Source organism: Nycticebus coucang, chromosome 18 (assembly GCF_027406575.1).
Source record: "Nycticebus coucang isolate mNycCou1 chromosome 18, mNycCou1.pri, whole genome shotgun sequence".
Classification (NCBI taxonomy): Eukaryota; Metazoa; Chordata; class Mammalia; order Primates; family Lorisidae; genus Nycticebus; species Nycticebus coucang.
In genome coordinates, this window is record NC_069797.1 from 31077038 (window position 1) to 31094071 (window position 17034).

At 41.7% G+C, this 17034-nt stretch overlaps 1 protein-coding gene across 1 annotated transcript in view; it reads right to left on the bottom strand.

Annotated features, from left to right (window-relative positions):
- EFCAB5 (EF-hand calcium binding domain 5) overlaps nt 1-17034 on the bottom strand; it is a 135378-nt gene that overhangs the window by 12300 nt on the left and 106044 nt on the right. The window contains 4 exon segments of the mRNA XM_053570868.1: nt 21-190; nt 2058-2347; nt 13758-13914; nt 16639-16853. Coding sequence (XP_053426843.1) covers nt 21-190; nt 2058-2347; nt 13758-13914; nt 16639-16853 — 832 coding nt within the window.

Consider the following 17034-nt stretch of genomic DNA (forward strand, 5'->3'; position numbering starts at 1 on the left):
CCTCCTCAAGAAGTTCTTACCTGATTCCCTTCATGTCCCTGTAGAGCACTTTGTTCAGTACAAATGGAGCATCATCTAAGGTACAAGCCACGTTCCTCAAAAGAACATTTCCTCTATCAGGCAGTTGTTGGTTTTCTTCTAAGAGAGAAATATGAGCACTGATCTTCTTATTTCCATGGGCATCAGCATCCTATGATGAAAAATTTCTGAACATGTATTTGCTAACAGCCAAAGAACTCCCCTAACATATCTCCCTTCGTTGGCCAATTTGTGTATCTGGCCCAAATATTTTCATTTTCCTGAATAGGTAATGCAGATATTACCATTTGCAGGTAGTGGGGAAAAGGCTGACACCACAACTGTCCCCCAAAACTGAGTAGAATAATTTCTCTCCCATAGCTTTCACCTCAATTTGACTGGTTTACTGGATAAACAAAAACAAAAATCCTCTCAAATCTACTCAAATTTAGAGGTTTAGAACTTGGATCCCTTTGAATTGTAGTTGAATTGTTTGGGCTTCTATTAAAAGTCTTGATCTTAAGGAACTGGAGCAAGAATATGCCTTCACTTCACTCAAATTCTTAACCATCTAATATGATGTGAATAGGAAAAAAAAACACTCTAAAGCAATTTTGTTTTTCCCCCAGTCTCATTTTGTCACTCTGATAGAGTGCCCTGGCGTCACAACCTCAAACTCACTGGCTCAAGCAATCCTCCTGCCTCAGCCTCTTGAGTAGCTGGGACTACAGGTGCCCACCACAACGCATGGGTATTTTTTATATTTTTAGTAGAGACAGGTGTCTCCCTCTTGCTCGGGCTGGTCTCAAACTCCTGAGTTAAGGCGATCCAGCCGCTTTGGCTTCCCTGAGTGCTACGATTACAGATATGAGCCACCGTGCCCACCCACTCTCAAGCAATTTTTGAGATATTTTATCAAAGGATATTTATCCATAGATAAATGGATATCTACCTATTTGGATATTTTATCTATGTCATTTCAGGACTGAATTTCCTGAGGCTTAAGACTGCAGACTCACTACAACTACTATTTCTAATTAAAATAACTGAAAATTCTCTGTACCTAAAATATTATGTTATTAACAACAGTATGTGTTAATACACATATTGAACATATCCATAAATAGGTTCTCTTAGGGTAGCACAGATCTCTGAAGCAAGTTTGAGTAGTGCTTCATCTTGAGTGGGCTCCTGGTCCTGGTGCACCTTAGGAAACTAATTCAGGAGATGATTTCATTGTTACTATTTAGCTGAGATGACTGGTGAGCCATTGCTCACATGTCTCTGCATGGGAGGAGCAGGAATCAGGAACTCTGAAAAGGTGGAAAGCCTATGGCTAGTGGCCCCTCGGGGCCATGTGTTCTAAGTGGCAGGATTGTGAAATAGTTTTAGCTTGAGTCTAGTCAGTGCTGTAAAATACTGTGTGTGATGCTGGATTCTACTTCATATTTATGATTTAAATTGCTCCCTTTTCAACTGACTTTCAAAATATCATGGCTGGGAGAAGCAACTTGAACTCCTTGCACATCTCCTTATTGGTATTTTTCATTCTCTATCTATTGTCTATTCTAGGCTTATTTGACTCTCAGCACAAATGAAATTAGAAATTCCAAGACATCTTTTCTTTTTTTTTCTCTTAATTTTTTATTAAATCATAACTGTGTACATTAAGGCATTTATGGGGTACAATGTGCTGATTTTATATACAATTTGGAATGCTTACATCAAATTGGTTACCACAGTCTTCACCTCATTTACTTAATTATTGTGTTAAGACAGTTATACTCTATTCTTAAGAGATGTGACATGTACCCTTGCAATATGCACTGTAGGTGCTACTGTAGATGTTTTATTCATTTTAGTACATTACAAATGCTCCAACCTCCAGGAGAGATGCAACTAGAATGATTGCCAGTGGGTGAGATGCAAGCGGAGAGGTGATTTTTCAGAAGAATTCAGTATGTTCCTCTTTTGCTATCATTGTATATCACCTACTCTGAGGAAATGTTTCCTCATATATATCACTTTAGAAAACATACCTGGGTGAGGGCCTTAAACGTCTCCATATACACTGGCTCCAGGGACACCCCACTTTTCTGTGCTGCATATTGGATTTGGTGTAGCCATTTTCGTCTAGCACTATTCCTCAGACTCTCAATATGGCTCCTCTTTAGATTAGTCATCAGAAATTCCACCACATTTTCCAGAATTTGATCTTCATTGCCCCTGAGTTCAGATACAACCAAATCTATGTATTTCTGAAATTGTTTTGAAGACAGCCTCACTTCATGATCAGGGTGTGGCTTTGGAAATTGGAAGTGTAGTTTAGCTAAAAAACAAACATAAAACCAAGAACTAACCAAAAGTTGATTTATCAGTGGGGGAAATTTTTATCCTCGTCTTATAGTGAACTGCAGCCCTTGACAACTGCTCTCCTGGAAAACCAAGTATCCCAAAGGCATCTCTGAACACAGTAGAATATTTCACCGTGGCTTCCTATGCTGAGCTTAATATAATCCCGACATCATCTTCTTTGTTTTATTTTGTGTTACTTCTACCACTCAGCCTGGTGAAACCTCAGGGTCTACTTTGACTCCTACATTTGCCCTCCAAATCCAGTAAACCACTTAATCCTATTCGGTTACTCTTTGGCAACATGGCTAATCCTGTGGCCACTCTCCTCTGTTCCTGTCTTTCAAAATTTTATGGCTGACTTTTTTTTTTAGAGACAGTCTCACTTTGTTGCCCTCAGTAGAGTGCTGTGATGTCACAGCTCACAGCAACCTCCAGCTCTTGGGTTTAGGCAATTTTCTTGCCTCAGCCTCTGAGTAGCTAGGACTACAGGCACCTGCCACAATGCCCAATGGGCCGGGTTCGAATCCACCACCCTCCGTATATAGGGCCAGTGCCCTACTCACTGAGCCACAAACGCTGCCCCCTTTAGCTGACTTATCAATAGTAAAAAATGCACGTTTATAAAATCAAAACACAACTGGCATTATCAATTCCCTGATTCAAAGTCCTGCCATATTTGAATGCAGTCTCTTTCTTTTTATTTTTGTAGAGACAGAGTCTCACTGTACCGCCCTCGGGTAGAGTGCCGTGGCGTCACACGGCTCACAGCAACCTCTAACTCTTGGGCTTACGCGATTCTCTTGCCTCAGCCTCCCAAGCAGCTGGGACTACAGGCGCCCGCCACAATGCCCGGCTACTTTTCTGTTGCAGTTTGGCCGGGGCTGGGTCCAAACCCGCCACCCTCGGCATATGGGGCCGGCGCCCTACTCACTGAGCCACAGGCGCCACCCCATGAATGCAGTCTCTTTCTAATCATATTTGCCCTGACTACAATATAGGAGTTATTTGCTCCAGTATGCCCATTCTTCTCTTGGTTCCTGACTATGCCTCGCGCACTTTTGCATTTACACTTCTATTTTTTTAATTGTATAATCATGAATCTACTACTAAACCAGAACGCTATCAGTAACTTATATTTTCCTCTATGACCTACCCTATTCCATCCTCTGCTTCCCCACACTCCTACCAATATCCTGAAATTTGGCTTTATCTTCTCCCTTTTTCTTTTCCCAATATTCTTACATGTGTTCTGTAATTATATAACAATATGTGTATAATGTATACTCACACATACACACACATTGTTGACTTCTAAATAATATATAATTTAGTCCCGCCTGTTTATAAATGTAGTTTTCTGAAACTTGCTTTTTTATTCACCATTATGCTCCCATATCCATCCACGTTGTTTCTGTAGCTGCAACTCTTTCATTTTCACCACTGTATGTTATTATGTGAGTATGCCATCACCAATTTATTTATTCTCCTAGCAATGGGTGTTTAGGTTTAGGCCATTTTTAATATTTTGCTATTATGAATAGTGCTATGAGCATTTTGTACATGTCTCCTGATGCATATGTGCAAGTTTCTTTGACAGTTGATATAAATTAGAAAGTCAAAGGGTATGCACTCTTGCCCTTCAAAGTATGACGCAAACTCCCTCCTTCTTCAAAAAGGCTTCCACCATGATTTCTCCCCCTGAAAGACAACAGTGTACATTCTATACCATTTATTTGACAATGAACCAATTCTACCTTGTACTATAGTCATATTACCATGTGTAAGCCTCCCACTTCTGTAGTTGAACATTCATTAATCATTATTCTCTTGGTATTTGTATTTTCAATTTTGCTTTGGGGAAATCTCTCTGCTCTCATTTCAGTTCACATGTTTGAGTGGGTTCCACTCATAGTTCTAGAGGTGGGGCATGCATCTTAAGTGTAAGCCAGTCAGGATATACTATTCCTCTAGCCAGAGCCAAGAATTTTTGCTTGAATGATTAAGAAAAGGACACTTTCCTTTTTATACCCACTGAACTTGAATGAACTTGTGAGAATGTGAATCTGGACCTGGCCACACAAGGGGAGGGGTTGGTTGTTGGAGCTACAACGTAGAAGAGAGCAGGGCCAGACCAAAATCAAGAGCAGGAGAAAGAACAAGACACCCATCCTAATGTTATTATTTGAATCCCCAAATCTAGTTGTGTCCTGAACTAGCAATGGACTTTCTCATTGCAAGAACCAATACATTTCTTTTCTGTTTAACCATATTGGATTAGGCTTTCTATTATTTGATCCAAAAGAATCCTAACTTCTACAGTCCTCCATTAGATTAAAACCTGTGGGGTTTTCCTCCAGTTTTCTTCCTTCCATTTTATTGCCTTCTTGAACAATTCTGCCCTAAAGCCATTAGGGACAGAGCAAGGTAAGCACCTTGGATATATACTGCTATAAATGAATAAATCATGGCAGAAGCCATGGTAGCACAGAGCAGGAGATCAGAGTTCAAATGGGTGAAGGAGGGCATCTGTGCAGGGTAGCTTGGCATTGGCCAAGCCTGAGCAGGGTGAGGAGGGTATGCAGGTAGAAGGCAACCTTCAGCCCATGGGGATAAAGAAGGTGGCCCTACTGAGAGGTGGTGTACCTTGGGGTGTCAGAACCCAAACAGGATGAAGAGAGCAACCACATGAGGTATTTCATCCTGAGCAAGGGAAGGGCGTACATTTAGAGGGACAGCCTGGTCTGGAAAATTGGAAACTAAACAGGGTGAGAAGAGTATTTCTGTGGAGGGGCCTTCCAGCAAACAGAGCCCAAGCAGAGCGAAAAGGAATTCCCGATGGGGGGTCAGCTCAGCATTGGGAGTCAGAGTGGACTGGAAAGGTCATCTACGTGAAAAGGTACTGCGGCATGCCATGTCAGAGCCTCGGGAGCGTGTAAAGGGCTGGTCTGGTGTGAGATGTCAGAGGCTAAGCACAGTGAGGAGGACAGATTGGAGTGGGGCGTTGGAACTTAGGTGTAGTTAAGAAGGAAATCAATGTGACAGAGAGGGCAGCAGCAGCAAGGAGAGATTCATTGCATATAGAACTAATGGATTGATTGGGGGGTTGATCCAATGAATAAGTATTTTTAGAATACAACCAGCCAGAGAGATGGCAGCTGCAAAGTGGAAAAGGAAAAAACTAGAATGAATCCTGTTGTGTTGGACTGGACTTGGAAGTATCAGTGTGAACTCATGGTTTTTCATATTAATAGACAGAAAGAGAAAGCTCTATACAAAGGTAAATGTTTGTCTACAAACATACACACACACACACACACACTTCCTACGTCTGACCACTGAGAAACCTGGAAGTAGAGACCTATGAGCAAAGAGCTCATGTAAAACCCAGATACTGGCTCGTAATTACCATTCTCCACTAAAAGAAAGCAGATTTGTTGAGGAAATGGATGCTTCCAGGGTGAAAGCAGGGAAGGTGTAAAATGAACCCGGAAGATCTCATTGCACCAGAAAGCAAGGAAGTGCTCAGAGAATGGACACATGTTAAAGTGATGCAGGAAACTGGCAGTGTCTTAAAAAGTTGAACATACACCTACCCTGTGACCCAGAAATTCCACTCCTAAGTATTTGAGGATAAGAAATGAAAACATATATACAAAAAGATTTGTATAAGACTGTTCAGAGCAGCTTATTCCTAATAGCTAAGAACTGGAAATAGCCCAAGTGTCCATCAATTGGAGAATGGGTAAACAAACTATGGTATATTCATATAATGGAATCCTACTCAGTAGTAGAAAGAAGCAAATTGCTGATACATGCAACAACATGTAAGAATCTCAAGAAGAATTATGCTAAATGGAAAGAAGGCTTACACAAAAGAGTACATCTGTATAACTGTATTTTTATGATGTCCTAGAGGAGATAAAACTAATCTATGGTGGAAGACAACCAGAAGAGTGGTTGCCTTGGGGACTAGGTGGTAGGGATTGAATGGGAAAGGGGCACCCAGGAATTTTTTGTTCTATATCCTGATAGAAGTACACAGATCATGCATTCACCAAAACTCAGCAAAGGAACACTTAAAATTTATGCATCTCATTTTATAGAACTTTTATCTCAAAAAGAAACAAGGCTGTTAACAAATATTGAACTTTAATTAATGATATGCATGCTAAAGTATTTAGGGAGAAGTATATTAATGGCTATCATTTATTTTAAAATGTATCAAAAATAAAGGAGGTAAGTGAAGGATAAAGGATGGAAAGATGAATAGATGAATAATTTTAAAAGTACAGTAAATTGTTAATGGTAGAATCTAGGTGGTGGGCATATAGGTGCTCACTGTAAAATTCATTCGGCTTTGCTGGGCTATGGTTGAAACTTTTCATAAGAAAATGTTGAGAGTGGGGATGGGAGGACACAGGAGTCAGATTGAGAGGACTCCCTTGTCTTAAATCTGGGACAATATGAGCATCAAAAGAAATAATGTTAGCATTGGATAAAACCCATTGAGTAAAATAGGAAACCATGGATATATACAGCTATAAATGAATAAATCAAAGTTTGAAAAAAAAGGAAGAATTATTTACATTAGAACTCTGTAAGTTAACCACCCAAGAGACTATAAGGACCTGGTCAACATAAGGAACTAGGTCTACAGTACTGATACATACGTGCAGTCCGTGTTTGATCTATGAAAATTAGGTTAACTTAAGGAGGTAGTCAATGTAGGGAGATGGTCAACTTTGGAGGTGGAGGTTGTACTGTATATGGTTTCAAAGCACACTCACAAAATACTTATTAATAACAAAAAAGACTAAAGCGGAGAGTCCTGACATATCGTCTTGATCGACTGGTCGAAGTTATTACCAGGAGACCTTTGATAGGTTTGAACAAGAAGAATACAGACTTGCTCATCCTGCCAAAGATATAATGTGAACACAATCATGAGGAAACATTAGGAAACACGAGGAAACAAACCTAAATAAAATATGTATTACAACCAGCCTATATCTCCAAAAATGTCAAGGTCCGAAATCAAGGAAAGATTGAGGAATGTTTTAGTGATTCCTCATTCCAGAGTTCCAGAGCAAAGAACGAGCAATAAGTATTTCTTTGTCAGCTATTTGTCCAGCTTTCAGTTTCATTTGTTTGTTTATTTATTTTTTGGTTTTCAGTTCCTTTAAAAAAACACCCTGTGTGCTTCTCAGCAAGACTTTTAAATTATATTAATGTTTGAGATTTCTGGAATTTTGTTACAAAAATTAATACCAAAATGTGTAAGGGTTTTGTTTTCTTTAGGTGTTTTGTTTTAAAATAAATGTTTTTTTCCTAGCTGGATTTTTTGCTTTTATTATTTATTATTATTTAATTAATTTATTTATTTGAGATAGAGTCTCAAGCTGTCACTCTGGGTAGAGTGCCGTGCTCTCACAGCTCACAGCAACCTCAAACTCTTGGGCTTAAGTGATCCTCTTGCCTCAGCCTCCCAAGAGCTGGGACTACAGGTGCCCACCACGACACCCGGCTATTTTTTTGTTGCAGTGGTCATTGTTGTTTAGCTAGCCCAGGCCGGATTAGAATCCTCCAGTCTTGGTGCATGTGGCCGGCACCCCACCCACTGAGTTATGGGCACTGCCATTTATTTATTATTTTTGTTTTTATTTTATTATATAAAAGTTTTTCTTTTTGCAGTTTTTTGGCTGGGGCTGGATTTGAACCCGCCACCTCCAGCACCCTACTCCTTTGAGCCACAGGCACCGTCCCTAAAAGTTTTTCTTTTTTTAAGAGATAAAGTTTCACTCTATGCACAGGCTGGAGTGCCATGGCTATTCACAGATGAGATCTCTCTACTGATCAGTGCAGGAGTTTCCATCTGCTCTTTTCTGAGTGGGCTGGGTTACCTCTTCTTAGGCAAACTTGTGGTCCCCTGTTGCCTAGAAGTCACCATAATTGATGCCAAACTTAGTGCAGACACCTAATCAGTGGCATAGTGCACTACATCCCAGAATTCCTGGGCTCCACCAATCTTTCCGCCTCAGCTTCCTCTGTAGCTGGGACTACAGGTGCACTCTAGCACACTCAGCTATTATTTTTAATCCACACATAATAACTGTACATATTTATGGCATATGGTGTGATATTTTGATATGTGTATGCAATGTGTAATAATCAAATCAGAGTAATTCGTGTGTCCATTACTTCAAGTATTTATCATTTTTTTAGAGTTGGGAACATTCAAAAAACATTCTTCTGGCTATTTGAAGACATACAATAAATTGTCAATTCTGGTAACCACAGTGCTACACATAGAACACTCAAATTTATTCTCCTATCTAGCTGCATTTCTGTATTCATTGACTAACCTTTGGCTATTCCCCCCACCCCCCACCCCATCCTTCCCCAGCCTCTAGGGATCACTGTGAGATCAACTTTTTAAGCTTCCACATATGAGTGAGAACATGTGATATTTATTTTTCTATGCCTGGCTTATTACCTTTAACATAATGTTCTCCAAGCTCTTCCATGTTGCCATGAATAACAGAATTTCATTCTTTTTTTTGTTACTAAATGGTACTCCATTGTGTATTTGGACCACATTTCTTTTTTTTTTTTGTAGAGACAGAGTCTCACGGTACCGCCCTCGGGTAGAGTGCTGTGGCGTCACACGGCTCACAGCAACCTCTAACTCTTGGGCTTACGCGATTCTCTTGCCTCAGCCTCCCGAGCAGCTGGGACTACAGGCGCCCACCACAACGCCCGGCTATTTTTTTTTGTTGTTGTTGCAGTTTGGCTGGGGCTGAGTTTGAACCCGCCACCCTTGGCATATGTGGCCGGCGCCCTACTCACTGAGCCACAGGCACCGCCCCACATTTCTTTTTTTTTTTTTTCTGGTTTTTGGCTGGGGCTGGGTTTGAACCCGCCACCTCTGGCATATGGGACCGGCGCCCTACTCCTTGAGCCACAGGTGCTGCCCTGGACCACACTTCTTTATCAATTCACCTGTTGATGGACACGTAAATTTATTCCACATCTTGGTTATTGTGCTGCAATAAACATGGTCTGCAAAATCTCTTAGACTTGCTGATTTTCTTCTTTTTTTTCTCTCTCTCTTTTTTAAAGATATATACCCAGAAGTGAGATTGTTGGATCATATGGTAGTTCTATTTTCAGCATTTTGAGGAGCATACAGTTTTCCATAATGGCTGTACAAATTTACACTCCTGCTAACAGTGTATAAGAGTTTTCCTTTCTACACATCCTCACCAGCATTTGTTATTTTTTTGTCTTTGTAATAATAGCCATTCTAACTAGGGTAAGATGATATCTCATTTTGGTTTTGAATTGTAATCCCCCTAGTCATATTAAGCATTTTTTCATATACCTGTTGGCTCTTAATACATTTTCTTCTGAGATGTCTATTCAGCTCATTTGCCCATTTTTTAATTGAAATATTTGTTCTTTTGCTATTAAGTTGTTTGAATTCCTTGTACATTTGGGTTATTGATCCCTTGTTAGATGACCGGTCCAGGGAATAAAGAGTGCTCTGGAAGTTTGGGCCCAGGGAGCAGGGTGAGGCTATAATTTGGGAACCTGAGCCAATAGAGTGCACTGGTCACTATGTAGTAGTGACTCTAACCCCTGGGCTGACGAGGCCGGCAGTATCTGTGAGATCAGATGCAGTGGCAGCATGTGCCTCAGAATAGCAGAACACAGATGTTATTTGGCCCTTGAGTGAGGGAGGAACTGCACAGTGATGACGCCCCTCCTCAGGGAGGGGGTTATCTCAGCTGTGCAGACTCTAAAGGGGCTAGTCAAGTTGTAGAGAAGCAAGATACTAGAGTTGTCTGGCCTGTAGGGTGAAGTGTCTCAGCTCAGCCACTGCATTGTTTCCCTGGGACACTGGTTCTCAACTTTCCTAATGCCGGGCCATTTAATATGATTCCTATGGGTCGCGACCCACAGGTTGAGAATCGCTGCCCTACGACATGGGTTACTCCATCAGCTCAGCCCTGGGGTGTGCAGCTGCTCAGCTTGGCCACGGCACCAGTTCCCAGGGAGTGAGGTGCTGCTTGAGTTCAGTCCTGTGGGGTGATGGGCAGCCCAGACACAACTTCCCTGGGCTTCAGACTCTGCTTCAGCTTAGGTACTAGTGTGCATCATTGCTCTGGGCAGTCAAGACATTGTATTGTGGCCAGGCGAAGTGGCTCACACCTACAATCCTGCACTCTGGGAGGCTGAGGAGGGTGGATCCCTTGAGCTCAAGAGTTTGAGACCACCCTGAGCAAGAGTGAGACTCTGTCTCTACTAAAAATGCAAAAAAGTAGCCAAGTATTGTAGGGGGTGCCTGTAGTCCCAGCTACTGCACTCTAGCCCGGGCAACGGAGTTAGACTCTGTCTCAGGAAAAAAAAATAAAAAAAGATACCGTTTCTTGGGATGCAGGGTGCTATTTCAACTTAAGCATGGGAGGCATGACTGCTGTGGGCACTAGGTACTGTTTTCCCAGGCAGGAGGCAGGGTACTACTTCACCTCTAGCATGAGGGGGTGGGGGGAGGTATAGGTGGAGCTCCATTGGGCCCATGGAGAAGGGTACAACAGCTGCTTACAGCTCAGCTTGGAAATGTTGGGCCACTGGACTGGAGTCAGCCTCAGGAAAGAAGTGGAGTTACAGCTACTTGTCCCTGGAACAAGACACACTATAGTATAGTGACTATACCAATTCCAAGATGGTATAGTGCAGCAGTCATATGGGTCACAGAGGCACTCCTCTAGGACAGTGCAGCTGGGTGGACACCAGGCAGCTCCTTTAACTGGGCTCGTACCTGTGAGGACTGCAGCAGACCCCAATAATGAGGTCTCACACATCTCATCTCTCTGTATGAGACCTCACTATTGGTCATGTAGTGAGAATAAGATGGAGTCTGTCAGGCTAGGGCAGACTCCACACAGCTGGTCTGGTTGGTTCAGGTCTTGCCTGACCTTCACCCACTGTCTCCCATTCTTATTGTTTTGTAAATTTAGCTCCCACCCTAAACATGCCTATCTTGAGTAGTTTAGGTGGATTGATTTGGGAGATTAACTTTTTTTTTTTTTTGTAGAGACAGAGTTTCACTTTATCGCCCTCGGTAGAGTGCCGTGGCATCACACAGCTCACAGCAACCTCCAACTCCTGGGCTTAGGCGATTCTCCTGCCTCAGCCTCCCGAGTAGCTGGCACTACAGGTGCCCGCCACAACACCTGGCTATTTTTTTTTGTTGCAGTTTGGCCGGGGCTGGGTTTGAACCCACCACCCTCGGTATATGGGGTTGGCGCCCTGCTCACTGAGCCACAGGCGCCGCCCCTGGGAGATTAAGTTTTGAATGGGAATGTTGTAATAAGTCACTGAGTTATGCTGATTATTATTATTTTTTTTTTCAGTTTTTGGCCAGGGCTGGCTGGGTTTGAACCTGTCACCTCCGGCATATGGGGCCAGCGCCCTACTCCTTTCAACCACAGGCGGCGCCCGAAGTTATGCTGATTATTATTTGGAAAAGGAGTTAGTGTGGTATTTGCTTTGAACTTTTATGTATAAAACTGTAATTCTGGAAATGGAAGAACAGAACATTCTTGGTGAGGTTACTTTCACTGTTCTCCAGAATCCTGGCCTTCTGACTAAGTTTGGTGGACCTATCCCCATCTCTGCATATTGGCTGACAGTGACAGGCAGCCAGACCTTCTTTGTCCGGTAACATTGGAACCCAGCTATCCAGACCATTGCCTATTGTTCTCTACAGAACATGGTTCTATGTTATAACATTTGTTCATCTTGTAAGTGGAAACCACCTCATTATACCTTTTTTTTTGAGACAGAGTCTAGCTCTGTTGCCCCAGACAGAGTGCCATGGCACTAGCTCACACAACCTCAAACTCCTGGGTTTAAGCAATTCTCCTGCCTGGAGTAGCTAAGACTATAGGCATGTGCCACCACGCCTTGCTAATTTTTCTATTTTTAGTAGAAACAGAGTCTCGATTTTTCTCAGGCTGGTCTTGAACCCCTGAGTTTAAGTGATCCTCCTGCCTCAGCCTCCCAGAGTGCTAGGATAACAGGAGGGAGCCACCAGGCCCAGCCTCATTATGCCTTTTGAAACTTCATTAGGTAAATTCTCTTTGGGTGCAGTCTAAGGTAAATAGAATAGTATAATGTAAAGTTTTCAGAAGACATAGTTACTGACAAGAACATAATAATTGATAAACTTAGGTATATTTGAAAATCAACAAATACAATGGTTTTTTTTGTTTTGGCAGTTTTGGTTGGGGCCAGGCTTGAACCCGCCACCCTGGGTATATGGGGCCAGCGCTCTACTCCTTGAGCCACAGATGCCACCCAAAATACAATGATTTTTGAAAGGGATAAAGAACTTAACTAACCTTGAGGGTTCTTTCCCTCAAACACTATATATTTTACAAATTGAAAATCTAGTATGCCAAAGTCCTCAGATTAAACTCTTTTTTTTTTTTTTTTTTAATTTTTTGTAGAGACAGAGTCTCACTGTACTGCCCTCGGGTAGAGTGCCGTGGCGTCACACGGCTCACAGCAACCTCTTAACTCTTGGGCTTACGCGATTCTCTTGCCTCAGCCTCCCCAGCAGCTGGGACTACAGGCGCCCGCCACAACGCCCGGCTATTTTTTTGTTGCAGTTTGGCCAGGGCTGGGTTTGAACCCGCCACCCTTGGCATATGGGGCCGGCACCCTACTCACTGAGCCACAGATGCCGCCCCAGATTAAACTCTTAAACCTGGTAAAAAGCAAAATAATTTAAACTAAGATCTAATAAAATGAAGAAAGAAATTTAGTGTAATATACTGGAATGAGAATTTGAGTAGCTTTTGATCGGGAAGTATTGGGGAAGTATTGATTCGAAGAAAAAATATGGAGGGAGAAAAAGTCATTAAGGAGATTAAGAAGTTAGTAAAGTGAAAAGAAACTTAGAAGCCAGTGAGACTTGAGGAATGAATCAGACCTTGTAAGGCAGATAGATGACACAAGAAGAGAAAACAAGCAAAACTATGGAATGGTTCAGAGTCTTTCACCTTAAGAGTGAAGTTAGCCAGTTACACATAAGGACTCTGACCTCTATAGAGTTAAGGTCTTGGACAAAGCTCTCTGCAACATATTCCATTCCTGATTGTGTTGACAAATGCACAAGGATTCCAATATTTCCACATCTTTGCCAATACTTGTTATAATTTTTCTATTTGTAAAGATATAGCCTTATTCGTAGGCGTGAAGTGGGAACTTATGGTTTTAGAACAACCGGTGTTTTAACCACGAATGTGTTATAGTCCCTAGGAAACTTGAAACCAAGTTGTTACCACAATTTAAATGAGATCATTCTTACGTTTTACCTTTCTTCATAGATTCTTTTTCCATTCCATCCCGGTATGTATACAAGAGTTCATCAACTTCCTTTAGATCCAGGAAGCCTGAGCCATCGCTGTCCCACTTCTGAAAGAGGGCCTCTAGGAGTATCTCCCGTCTGACTTCGAAAGCATTTTGTCTAATCTAAGGCACATACAGAATAACAAAGCATAGAAGACACAATGTTTACTGTGTTTATTCCCCCCCAAAAGTGCAGCACCTTTTAAGCATGATGTTAGTGGAAAATGTAGTGATTATGTTTAATCCCTTACATGTCCTTTCTCTAGAAATGCCATTTTATCTCTAGACCAAAAACATAGGCATTCTCTGCATTAGACTAAAACATATTAACTTAGAAAGGGTGTTACAATTCTTAAGAGTTTTTTTTGTGTGTGCAAATTTCTTCTATGAACCTGAATAATTTTATTTTTTTCTTTTTCATTTCTTTTCTTTCTTTTTTTTAAGAGCCAGGGACTTACTTTGTTGCCCAGGCTGGGCAGTGCCGCGGCATGATCATAGTTCACTGCAGACTTGAACTTCTGGGCTTGAGCAATACACCTCAGTTTCCCTAGTAGCTGTAACTATAGGCACATACCACCATACCCAGACAGTTTTTTTTTTTTGTAGAGAAGAGGTCTCACTATGTTCCCCAGGCTGGTCTGCAACTCCTGGTCTCAAGCAATCCTTTCACCTTGGCCTTCCAAAGTGCTGGGATTACAGGTGTGAGGCATCATGCCTAGTCGTCTAGAATCTTTGATCATTTCTTTTCCACTTCTTCCCTGGTTATTCAGGAATGTGTTTACACGGGATACCCTGCCTAGCTTCCTGGTCAGATGTGTTTTGTAGTGAAGGGGAATGAATGGGAGTATTCAAAAAGTGAAACTGTCAGTGTTAAAAAATTCTTTTTTATATTTAACATTGACTTAACTTGACATTGATTTAATTCACCATTTAAAGTTTTCACTAGGTTAATTTTATTAATTAGATAGTAATTGAATTAATATCTAGATACAGTTGCAAAAATAAAATGAATATACATATCTTTTGGGTAAATGGGAGAAACGGTAACTGAAGAGGCAAAAGGGAACTGTCTAGAATGGGTTGAGAAGACTCATAAGGCTAATGAGATTAATGAATAAACTTAATGAAACTAATTTACATGGTTCACATACCTAGTTCAAACAGTTACATGTTTCAAAAAGCTAAAGTGTATGTTATTATCTATCACCAAAGTAAGTAGTAAGTTCTTAGGAAATATGTACTACCTGGGTGCCCATAAATAAAAATATATATTCGAGGCCAGGTACTGTAGCTCACACCTGTTATCCTAGCACTCTGGGAGGCCAAAGGGAGTGGATTGCTTAAGCTCAGGAGTTCAAGACCAGCCTGAGCAAGAGGGAGATTCTGTCTCTACTAAAAATAGAAAAACTAGCCAGACATCGTGGCAGGTGCCTGTAGTCCCAGCTCCTCAGGAAGCTGAGGCAAAAGGACTGCTCAAGCCCAAGAGTTTGAGGTTGCTATGAGCTATGATGCCATGGCACTCTACCAAGGGTGACAGAGTAAGACTCTGTCTCAAAAAAAAAAAAAAAAAAAAAATATATATATACACATACACACACATATATATGCATATATATATTTAAGCCATAATCATACCCCAGGCATACGTACTTGCACTCACATAGCAGACAGGTAATATATACATGCACATTTGCTCTCAGAATCTATTCCTTAAGCTTTAGAGGAGGAAAAAACAAAAAGCTATACAATAAAACCATCTTCCAACAGAAGCAACCATGTTATCAGAAAAATGAGTTCCCTGGAGTGTGATTTTTGAACACTTGACAGTAAAATAAAACATTTAATGGCTATTCTTATTGAAGTAAAGTGATACATTTGGTTGTACATCTTTTTCTGAGATAGAGTCTCACTTTGTTGCCCAGGCTAGAGTGCTCTGGCATCAGCCTGCCTCACAGCAACCTCAAACTCCTGGGCTCAAGTGATCCTCCTTAGCTGGGACTACAAGCACTTTCGGCAATGCTCAGCTAATTTTTCTTTTCTTTTCTTTTTTTTTTTTTTGAGACAGAGCCTCGAGCTGTCACCCTGGGTAGAGTGCTGTGGCATCACAGCTCACAGCAGCCTCAAACTCCTGGGCTCAAGCGATTCTCCTGCCTCAGCCTCCGAAGCAGCTGGGACTACAGGTGCCCACCACAACGCCCAGCTATTTTTTGGTTGCAGTTGTCCTTGTTGTTTGACAGGCCCGGGCTGGATTTGAACCTGCCAGCTCAGGTGTATGTGGCTGGCACCTTAGCCACTTGAGCCACAGGCACTGAACCACTTTTCTTTTCTTTTCTTTTGAGATAGAATCTCACTGCATTGCCCTTGGTAGAGTGCCATGGTGTCATAGTTCACAGCAACCTCAAACTCCATGAAAGGCTCAAGTGATCCTCTTGCCTCAACCTCCCAAGTAGCTGGGACCATAGGTGCCCACCACAACGCCTGGCTATTTTTAGAGACAGGGGTCTCACTTTTGCACAGGCTGGTCCCAAACTCCTGAGCTCAGGCAATCCACCGCCTCAGCCTCCCAGAGTGCTAGGATTACAGGCCTGAGCCACCACCCCAGCTTTTTTCTTTTTTTTTTTTTTCAGTAGAGATGGGGTCTTCCTCGTTCTCAGGCTGGTCTCAAATCCCTGAGATCAAGAGATCCTCCAGCCTTGGCCTCCCAGAGTGCTAGGATTATAGGTGTGAGCCACGGTGCCTGGCCTGATAGTACATTTTTTAAGAAGAGCCACTTCAGGAGCAATTGAGGCTTAGAGATTTACTTGTAACAGTAACATCACTTGTTTCATTGATAAAAATATTACCTACCTGTTCTAAGGCATTCATTTTCTCTTCTTCTGTTTCAACATAGCCTGTCTTGAAAAAAAGGACGAGGGCCTCACTGACACTCAAGGGAACATCTTCACCAACAAATGTCTCCAGGAGTTGCACGAACTGGAGCAAATTGAAGGAAACTCTATTGAAGGCAGTCCTGTGCCTTATTTTCTTATAAGATTGAATATTTCTGATAATTGGGTGTAGGTCTGTCAAACAGGAAACATACATGAAGCAGTAAAGTGAACAATTCTTTCAAACCTTAGGGAAAATATATAAGTACCTGTAGAAATGAACATCTGCTATTTTTGAGGTTGCTGTAAGTTATGATGCCACGGCACTCTACCCATGGTGACAGAGTAAGACTTTGTCTCAAATTAAAATATATAT